The 10,684-nt window shown below is 33.7% G+C and overlaps 3 protein-coding genes across 3 annotated transcripts; 1 reads left to right on the top strand and 2 right to left on the bottom strand.

Annotated features, from left to right (window-relative positions):
- Nucleotides 1-2,673: 2,673 nt before the first annotated feature.
- Nucleotides 2,674-7,359, bottom strand: LOC140756139 (craniofacial development protein 1). The gene is made up of 4 exons (XM_073091579.1): nt 7,290-7,359; nt 4,361-4,868; nt 3,916-4,093; nt 2,674-2,767 (listed from the first exon to the last, which is right to left on the bottom strand). Exons 2-4 carry the CDS (start codon nt 4,866-4,868, stop codon nt 2,674-2,676), a joined length of 780 nt encoding a protein of 259 aa, XP_072947680.1. The 5' UTR covers nt 7,290-7,359.
- Ns2 (nucleostemin 2) lies at nt 5,001-7,242 on the bottom strand. The gene is given in 1 exon segment (XM_073091270.1): nt 5,001-7,242. A coding segment is annotated over 1 exon segment (2,067 nt). The 5' UTR covers nt 7,101-7,242; the 3' UTR covers nt 5,001-5,033.
- A 366-nt stretch (nt 7,360-7,725) lies between the features above and the next one.
- Nucleotides 7,726-10,618, top strand: LOC140755916 (transmembrane protein 170A). Its single transcript, XM_073091271.1, has one exon. It carries the CDS (start codon nt 7,982-7,984, stop codon nt 8,378-8,380), a length of 399 nt encoding a protein of 132 aa, XP_072947372.1. The 5' UTR covers nt 7,726-7,981; the 3' UTR covers nt 8,381-10,618.
- Nucleotides 10,619-10,684: the final 66 nt, after the last annotated feature.

Below are 10,684 nucleotides of genomic sequence, written 5' to 3'. Positions count from 1 at the left end.
AGCTTGACCTGTGTGTATGTATGTAATGGAATCTTTGAACTCGATTTTTACCCACTTCGAACGGTTACATTAATTAAAATTTTGAACACTTATCAAGAACCGATGACAATACATGATTTTAATAATTGTGTCCCATTCTCCTCACCAGGATCGTCAGGATAGCGATTTTAGCGTGGTATTTAGTTTTTGAACTATAATTATTATTCGTAACTTGATTGCAATTGCATTACTCTTAGAAAATCAGCGCAATTTTTTTATAAGTACCTATTCCTTTTATATGACACAGTCCTCACATGACTCTGTTTTGGTTTAAACAACATGATCAGATACAAGAGTTTTTAAGACAATTTTAAAATAATTTCTATAATATTATTAATGCCAGTCTCGCAGTACGTAGGTATACGACATTCCCGTGTAGTTTTTATTTTACTTTTTATTTTGGTTTATCTCCATGCATTTTGTATTTTATTTTATTCCTAAATTCAAGTAATTCATAGTAGTAGGACGCGTAGGTTTCATTCCTCGGTCTAGGATTACCATTTGGGCTGGTCATTCACTAACTCCAAAGAGACGTGGGAGGGAACTAGTATTCACTACCAACCTTATTAACTGTAGCTAATTACGTAACAGGTGATAAGTATCATTGCAATAGTTATTCATGTTACGTTCAAATCATGCTGCAACTGTATTGTTTAGTAAGAGGTGAATAGATAGGGTCATGATTGTGAATTACGGGACTGAAATGAAACTTCATAACATTTTATTACCAATAAATATTCTAATTCTTCAATTTCGATTTCTGAGTATTTGTTTTAAGGCATGAAAATTATATTTTATTCTACTACTTTAAATCAAAACTGCTTACAACTTTTTTTTTATAATATTTTTACAAAGCGTCAAATTATAAACTGGTGAACCGTTTATTTACTCATTATTATTTAGTTATTTTGAAAAAATCTTGTACTAGATCAGGATCACGCACTGGGTGTTCCATGCCTTGAAAAAAAACACGTTTCTTGTTTGGGCATCTCTTAAACATCCACTTTAGTTTTTTTTGTTCGAATATCCGATGTAATAAAGTATTCTACAAAAAAACTGCATTAAAACTATGACCACACATCGTTCACTCCTTACGTAGTTCATATAGATATCATCTCTTATAGTTATTACTTACAATCGAAAACATGAATCATAGATATATGTTATTCTATCACAAGTGCAATGCAAAGTGCTATATTTGCATAACGTGCTAACATACACGGAAGAAAATGTCAGTTTCGCAATAATACTGTAAGAATTTTCTACGCACTATGGCCAAGGATTCGCCGATATTTTGAAAAGCTCTACATTTTATATAACCCTTCCTTGGCAGTCGGGTATTAGTCGAGACAAACCGTTATTTCAAATAGGAGATACAAAGGACACCGTAAAGGGAGGCACGAAGTAGGTACCTAGTTACTTTACTTAGTGACTTTAAGGAAGAATAGTCCATCATCATTTAGCCAATACCATCCCACTGCTGGGCATGATTCTCCGATAAACATTAAAATTGTTAATAGCCTCAATCTTACTCATAATTGAGAAAGCATCCGGTCAACTAAGTCAATGTTTTTTCTACGTGTCTTTAAATTAATTTTTATTTAACGATTTTGCTTACTGAATAGGCACAACAAGTACAAATTTCTAGTAGGTAAATAATTTTAATGTATGCATATTGTGAAAGCAAACTTAACGCGCAGAGTTATGACAAATATGTTAATCGATATACAACTAAAATAAAATGCCATACCTGAACACCATCCATGGCGCCTTCCATAAGCGTCCACCTTCCGTAGGTCGTCATTTTGATTGCACTACTTTAAAAATTACTAAATTATAGTCTAATAATGATCACGTGACACACGATTGCTTCATTAACGAACCATGTATTCTGTTAATATTAAAATAGTCCTAACAAAGTCAAGCCACCACGGACGCAAGTTCACAACTGCTGTGCTATGTGACACTGACGACAACTATTTAGTGCTTGATTAGCACAAACTGCGAATCGTTCGACCGACCAGCCCGTAGGCACTTGTTCACGCAGATTGAAATTGATTGCCCGCTAAGAGTCGCATTCATTGACATGATTGAGGAGAATGGATGAAATGGACCTTGCGAGGTTGTTTGCTATCATTATCAATATCAGAACGTACATATTACGTGCGACAGTAAACAATCACGTTGACTCTGGCTACCGTGGGATACGTAATCGTTGTTTGCGTTTTAATTTAGAACGATTGACTCCAATATATGCATGTAAGGACTTGATTGCCAGTTCAACATTGCTATACAGTATAGAGGACATTACGACGACTTAGAGTGTTCAATTCAGTTGTAACAATATTTTAGAGTCCGTGAAACGAGTTCATTTAAGGATGCCCTACCGAAGCTCTTTTGTCACTTAGCTTACCGTTATGAAAATTATAATTAAAGCCCAATTACAATTTCTTTAAAACATGTTTTAACACGTTTAAAAATTATTAAGAAGTATAAACTGAGACAATTGATAATACAAATTTTAAAGTAATACAAAAAAATAATAAAAACACATAAATATGGCCATAAAAGTGTATTTTCAATTACACTGGTACTACAACAATATACTTATTAAGAGAGAGGTCTGTCCGTAAATTATCGATTACTACGACGCTTCATTCTCAAATCTCGTTCAATTTCGTATTGACGTAAATCTGCTCTTTCCAAAAAGTCCTGGCGCTCCAAGTACCTAAAAATAAAAAAAAACGCATTGAATAAAACCCCTTGGAATTTAATATAATGTAACATTTAAAGACGTAATACAATATATAGTCAACGTAACTTTTTATTATATATTCCAAAAAGAATGTTTATCAAAAATGATACTGTATTCTGATTAACTTTTGTCCCGGAATTAAGCTGATCTGAGCTTTTATATAATAATACTATTTATATTACTTTTTTTTTTTATAATATAGGAGTAGCAGACGAGCATGCAGTCCACCTGATGGTAAGTGGCTACTGCCGCCCATGGACATCTGTATTGAACCCCAGATAGGATTAGATATAGATATCCTACCTGAGGTCGGCCATAAATTCGCAGCTACCCCTGAGGACTAAGCTGGAATGCCTCGGAAAAGTATGTCTCCCTTACCACACCTTTCAAAACGGAACACAGCAGCCCTTAACACTGCTGTTATTAGGCAGAAATATGTGTGGCGGTGGTGCCGCCGGAGTCGAACCACAAAGGGTTCTACCACCTCCTTTACTTTTACTTTATTACTTTATAACAATTAACTTTAATCCAGTGATATGAAATTCATCGTTCCCAACTCCAGGTTGAATTGGATAGAAAACTTGAATTCGAATGTAAATTAAAACGAAATGAATAAGCCATATATTAGCAGCAAAAGAACACATCCTAGGAAATGTTCTTAAAGATATGTGAGGTCTCAGTGGCGCCTAAGCTCGCCGGAGGCTGGGGAGAAAATGTTGAACGAGATCCTGGGCAGAAACTTGAATAAGGCAACACAAGCTATGAAGTTTTACAAGCTTTTACAAAGGTCTACAAGGAAACTTGTAAATTTGTACATCTGGGTCTCCCCAGGACCAGAGCTTCGGGGCGGGCAGCCCCTTTCCCTCTTTGGTCCGCTAATATGATGTAATGTGGAGGTAAAGCGTCTTAATATAAGATAGGTTTACGGTAATATTAAGTTACTCATAATAAAGCTATTAACTAAGAAAGACGCCTTTTATTCGAACCTGCCTGCAACATCACTACAATGAGGTCTACACAAATATGTAGATACACTTGGCTGTCATAGACATGTCATCCTAAAAAACATGCTAATACAATACAGTCCATTAGCCACATGTATCTGAGAAATGTAAACTTACCCATCCTTTCCCTTATTGTGACTGTGAATTTCTTCTTCAATACCCTCTTCCTTTTTGTACGTGACCCAGTCAAGTTTAGATTTTTCCAGTGTGGATAACTTATTCTTTTTATTTAACTGTTCCAGCACATTTGACAGGCCAGCGCCACGACTTCGCGATGGTCCTACTTCCTTAGTAGCTGAAAATGATAGAAAAATACTTTCATTTAATCATTATTGGAAATTACGAAATGTGTTCATCTTCAGTACTTTCATAAATGCTGGTCACTTAATTGCATATCATAGTTTTTGGGAGTATTTTTTATATCATATGATTGTACACATATTACTTTCCAAAACATTTCCAGACACCTAACAGTTAACGCTAACATATCTTTATCATATCCACATACATATGATAAAAAAGTTCTGGTGAAAGTGGTAAACACAAAACAGAAAAGAATTACCTGATGAACTGTCAGTAGACTTAATTTTCTCCTTTATAACGTCGTTCTCCACCACAATGGTTTCACCAGCAAATTCAAATATCCTTTTCTCTCTCTCTTTATTATCATCTATTTTTGAAGTGTCATTCTTCGTAGCTGTCACAGCTTTGCTCGGAGTTACTGCTGTAGTTTGTGACGGAGTTGTGTTTTGTGTAGTAGATTTAGGTTTTGTATCAGTTCCTTCTAGAAATTTCGCCCAAAGATCTTCTTCCCGTTTTTTGTCTTCTTCTGGATTAGCAACTGCTTCAGTCGACTCCTTTTCTTCTTCATCTATATCATTATTTGCATTTGAGGGTCTCATTTTCTTTTTGCCTTTTCTACTTTGTGTTGGCTTACGTTTTTGACTTTTACGTTGTTCCTGTTCCTTTTCGTATTGTAAATCAGTTTCGTCATCGGCCGACTCTTCTTCCGAAACCTTTTCAGGCTCCTCTGGTACATATTCATCGTCACTCTCGCTTCCTGATGACATCTGTAAGTATAGAAATCAATCAAACATGTTGCGTAAAAAAAATATCCCACAAAAAAAATTTGCTAATACCTTTTTTGGGTTTCATGTTTAACCTTAAAATTATAAAATGAGGTAAGTAAAATCACACATAACATTTCATATTGTCAATATTTATTTACGTAAAATTTACACAATCTTTTTCTTGTTTCTATTTCTATTTTTAACATTGGCTACTTCATAGAAGTTGCTTCCTGTCTTTGTACGGCGTTGTGATCTTTCTATTGCCCTTCTTTGTTTCGCAGTCACTTTCTTTACAGGCCCGTCAGTCGGATTTCCTTTACGTTTCTTTTGATTCTGTGGTAAATCTTCCACAGTAAATGCACCACTTCTAGCTTCTTCGATCTTTTTACGCTTTAATTTTGTAACCGTCTCAGGATCGTTTGTCAAATAATCTTCTACGTCACTGCATTTGTTGCTATCATCTCCATAGAAATCACTAATGTCTGAAGCTTCACTGTCACTCTGTTCATCATCCTTTTCAGTCCCATTTTGTGATTTCTGATCATCATTCTGTACATCTATATCCTTAAGCTCTTCAGGTATGGTAACTTCCTCTAGTGGTTTAACATCATCATCATTATCAAATTGTAATCCCACTCTTATTTTTGCAAAATCTTGAGCAATTAATAATTTATTAACAATTAGTGAGGGCTTATCGGGTACTTCTTCATTTGATTCTGATTCAGCAACTTCTTGTGTTTTCTCCTCTTCATTTTTATTTGCAACATCATTCTGAGTTTCACTTGGAACTGTGTCTTTCTGTTTTTTGGATAAAGGTATTTCAAAACCTTCTGGGGCAACATAAAACGGTAATTTCCCTCTCTGCTAATCATTAAGAACCATTTTAGCGACTTGATCAATATCAGGTTCACCTTTTTTCAGTAGTTTTCCAGACCTAGCAGCCATTTTTTCCAAAAATTCTGTGGCAGTTTCCCATCCATCTACTTTGTATGTCTTTACTAGATATTCTTTTCTGACTCTTTTTATAACTTCTTCAATATAATCTTCTGGATTTTGTACTAGTTCTACTCTTACAACTCCTTTTAGAACTTTCTCTGTGTCAGTTTCAGCAGATGGGTACACAATGCCTGGACAATCTATCAAGAATATTCTTCTCATCAACATGATGTATTGCCACACTTTAGTTTCACCGGCAATAGGTGCCACTTTGCATACTTTTTTAGCCCGTAGAGTATTTATAACAGAGGATTTACCGACATTTGGATAGCCAATCAAACCTACACTTATTTGCTTTTTATCTATATGTAACTTTGCAAATTGACGCAGTAAGTTAATCAAGGAACCTTTTCCAAATGGGTGCGTCATAGATGCGTGAAAAGCTATAGTCGGGTACTCAGCACTTAAAATAGCTACCCAACGCTGAGTGACCCAATTTGGTACTAAATCCACCTTGTTCAAAATGAATATTAAATGTTTATGTGGCTTTTCTTCTCGCAAGAATTTCTCAACATAAGGACTTCTTGTACCCATTGGATCTCTGGCATCTAACACTTGTAACAGTACGTCGGAGGAATCAACAACTTTGTAAAGTTCATTCCAGATTCTTCTGCTCATACCAGCACCAAACACCCAGTCTCTCTGTCCTTCTTTAACACCTGTATCTTCACGAACTCTATCAATATCTTTATTTTCATCATACTTTTCTACACTTTCCTCCACTGCTTTTGATAATGAGTGTATATCACTGACTTTAAGATTGACTCTTTTTCTTTGCTTCTTGGGACCAAATGTCCTATCAAAGCCTTCTGTATCGAGTAAATGTACCCTCGCGTGCTTCGCTTTCTCATTCAATAATGTGATGGGCAAGTTTGTTGGCTTCATGACAACTTGGTAAGGGTTCCTTACTGCTGCTCCAAATTCATCTTGAAACTTCTGTAGCGCACTTTGTGATATAACCCGTGAATTTCCAAACCACTTTTGATTAGGTTCGACCCTAGCTTGCGTACCCGAAGGCACCCAACCTTGAAATGGCGCAGGTGTCAATATTTTACCAGTTTTATCACGTTTAGCTTTAAAGTTGCGGTACATCTGCAAACGTTTGATTGTTCCCTTGGTCCTGGGTTTCCCTACACCCTTCAGGCCTTCTGTGGGTCGATCTGGGTTCATAGAATGCCCAGACTTATTGAAACCTTGCTTCCGGGGCGCACCCGGCGTAGATCGCACTTTACCCATCGTAAGTTGTTATTAAAACTAAACCACTTCTTGAAATAAATAGAAATAATAACGCAATACGCAACACGCGGTAATCTCACAATGCAATATTAGGTTATCGATAGAACATCTGACAGAAGGCTAAACGTACCAACTTCACACTCATATAAATTGAACAAAAGAAAAAATACCATCAACTTTCTCACGTACCTTGGGTTATTTCCTGCGATTAATTATATACTTTTTACAATATAACGATAGTTTCAAAGTGTAACGAAATTACGAAACGTTTCAATAAGATTTCAACATACAATGATTGACGCTGAATTCAAAGCATTTATTTGTATTTATTCCTAACTTCACACAGTAAAATCATCTGTATTGATATTCGTTCGAATTCACGTACAGGTTGAATTATTTTAATTTTTATCACATAAAATGAAGTAAATTTAAGAAAACATGACGAATAGTTATAATATTTACGTTTTTACGTATTCTGTTATTATTTATTCTTCCGATTACCGGATCTAGACAAAAAGTTTTTATACTTTGTCTTTGTACGTGTACGATTTTACTGTGAAAAGAAATAGAACTCGAATAGAGCTGTCACTAGTCACTATCGTCTAATGTCAATGTCAATTGTCAATCAATTGTATTGTTCTGTTCCATCGAATTGTGGATTTGTGGTCGACGCAAATGTAAATTGTTAGAAAAAGTGGTTTCTCAAATAAAAATAAACGTATACACTTTTTCTCTTCATGTAGGCCATCACAATACAACCAGTGGTCGAGGTTTTTCGAAAAGCGACTTGCTTTCCAAATTAGTTTTTGGTGGTACAAAAATTTTGAGCATAGAACTAAATCAGTCCCGATGCCTTTAAGCATCAGAACGCGAAAGACAACATGTACGACATGTTGTCGGAGTTCCGAGTGTCAGAGTTTGATTCATTTGTTGATATATTGAAATTGACTCCTGGCGATCCTTTAGATACGTTCGGCGAGATGTGGTACCCCGTGTTTCTGTGGTCACTGTGCTCGTCAGTGTTTGTGCATACTTGTGCCGCGCTAGTGGCGTTTGGAACTCTTAGGAAACATAAATATGGAAAGTTTTTTCCCGTCCTATTAATAGTTATGGGTGTGGTAGGCCCGGTGACTTCAGGAGTGGCAAGTAGTGCGGCAGTTGCCTTCATATATCGTGCTGCGAACTTGGCAATGCCACCCATCCACGCCATGATATGGGGCATAGGACAGACTATATTGGGTGCCGGTATTGGATTCACAAGAGTTCTAGCCACTTTGTAATTATAATCCTTAACATTGTATATCTATCCTTGTATTGTTATAGCCTAAAAGTGTTTAAAAGCGTAAAATATATGGTTGAGTAAGTTTGAAGTCAATTACCTTAGAATATTGTTAGTAAATTGTTGAAGAAATGTTTGGAATTGTATGTAAATGTAACTGTGTGACGACTCGTTTGTTACACAGTTCCTTACAGCAATAAATACTCGTTACAGTGGTATATCAAATAACAATTGATGCACATAGTTACAAAGATTATATATATTACATAATACTGTATTGTGTAGATAGGTATAGAGCTTTCACGTGTATAAAAGTGAATTTATTTTGCTATGTCAATAGAATAATAAAGATAATTTTGCAATGCGACTGAAAAATATTGTATTGGTGTAATATTTAAAATGAAATAACATGTGAGAATTTATTTATAATTGTAAATACATGTTCTGTAATTGATAATTGATTTGTACTATATGTTCAAAAATTCCATTAGCTCCAAAAATTCATGTTTATTATAAATTGCAAGCATTCCATTCTGTTAATATCCTTTGAACTGCATAAGGGTTCAACTACTCAAGGTAATTCATACTAAATTAGAATATTTATTCATTACAGCAGTAATATAATTATTGTTTAATTAAAATGTGATGTGGTAATGACTCCTAATAGACTTAATTAGGCCCACCGAGTACTTGTTAAATGTAAATTAGCTGCAAACACTGGAGGTCATGGATACTTGCAACTGTGTTATTTTGCAAATGTAAATATATTAAGGTTAGTTGATGTAATGTCGGTGATACAATTGCAACTTGTACGGTGATTGCAAAATTGTTGGGCCTTTTAAAATCCTACTTTTAGTGTGTTTGAGAATAATAACAAATGATTATTTACAAAACTGACATTTTGAAAAAGTTGATACACCGAAGTTGACTAGTTAACATTTCAAGTTTTGCATATATTTTTATTATTGGGTTATAATATGATACAATACAATTTGTTATATTATTTTTTATTTTTTTTTATTGTAATAGTGTTTCTTTTTGCATGTATACAGTATATATTGACATGACATATTCATACATATTTTTTAAATTAAATTTACCAAGAGTGTGTACTTATAGGCATACATAAATACACACACTCTTATGTTGCAATATCATTACCATTTATAAGGCAGTCTGTTTGCCAATTTATGCCAATTAAATTCTCCAACAACGTCAATCATACAATTTTACCCCGCCACCGATATTACCTCTAATAACCTTATCAATTGTTATGAGAAAAGGAAGCAATTTTTTTACATTAGTAATATATAATTAAATTGTGTATACTCATAAATTAATAATTGTACTTATCAAAATTAATTTGATGATTTTTATTTATTTATAGCGTAATCATGAGCAAATGTTTTTGCTTACGTATAATTACTTTGTATATGGGCTTTATTTCAATTGGTGTAGTTAATTAATATTATTTATGAACTAGATTATTAGGGAAATGGTACAAAATAAATGAAAGGTGTTGGATTGAAGCAGATGATAATTACAAGTACAGACCATTGCCATCAATAAACTAAATTTGGGAAAATTTAAAAACATTAATTAAATACTGTACATCTAGGTAATACTAGAATAATTTTAATAATGAATCTGGTTAATGGGTTAATATTGGGTTTAATATGGTTATCAATATAAACTGTATAATATTATTATCTAGTTTGTAAATTATACCTTATGTGTCTTAGCCTGAATAATATTTAAAAAATCATTTTATATGAAATCTCCATATATCTTTATATACAAAAACTTAAACACACAATCCTATTTTTCCATTGATCCCATTCATTATAAGTTTCTTTATAAAAAATATAGGGCACCTTGATTATTTATTAAATTATGCCATTTAATTATGATCACACTCCTGCAGTGTAGTATGAACAATGAAAATAAGCACAATTTATTATAGGGGGAATTGTATTCCTTTTTAATTTGCCGTGTCACACACTGAAGTTATATGAATGTTTTTGTGATTGACATATAATGATGATGTTGATGATTCCATCAAATCCATGTAGCTAAAATTGATATTATAGTGTCTGTGTATCTGTAAACATGTTAACATATATTGTAGGTATATATTACTATTGTAAGATCACAATTTTTGTAGATATATGTAGTTTTTGGTAATATATAAAATGATACCTTTCAATATCTATACAATGGTAATAAAAACTGGATTTGATATTTTGTTTTATTGTAATTTATTGTTAAAAAGCTTTAACCTCTAATAATTGAATATTTTTTCTAA

The sequence above is a fragment of the Epargyreus clarus genome, unplaced genomic scaffold (assembly GCF_041222505.1).
Source record: "Epargyreus clarus isolate Ecla_fem2 unplaced genomic scaffold, WU_Ecla_fem_2.2 ptg000034l, whole genome shotgun sequence".
Classification (NCBI taxonomy): domain Eukaryota; kingdom Metazoa; phylum Arthropoda; class Insecta; order Lepidoptera; family Hesperiidae; genus Epargyreus; species Epargyreus clarus.
The sequence above is the reverse complement of the archived record's forward strand: the minus strand, read 5'-3'. Positions and strand labels throughout refer to the sequence as shown.

Coding starts and splice junctions, on each gene's coding strand:
- LOC140756139 (XM_073091579.1), bottom strand. CDS start 4,868: ATGTCATCAGGAAGCGAGAGTGACGATGAATATGTACCAGAGGAGCCT. Junction 4,094..4,360: donor GTCTACTGACAGTTCATCAG/GTAATTCTTTTC, acceptor TATCATTTTCAG/CTACTAAGGAAGTAGGACCA. Junction 2,768..3,915: donor CACAATAAGGGAAAGGATGG/GTAAGTTTACAT, acceptor TTTTATTTTTAG/GTACTTGGAGCGCCAGGACT.
- LOC140755916 (XM_073091271.1), top strand. CDS start 7,982: ATGTACGACATGTTGTCGGAGTTCCGAGTGTCAGAGTTTGATTCATTT.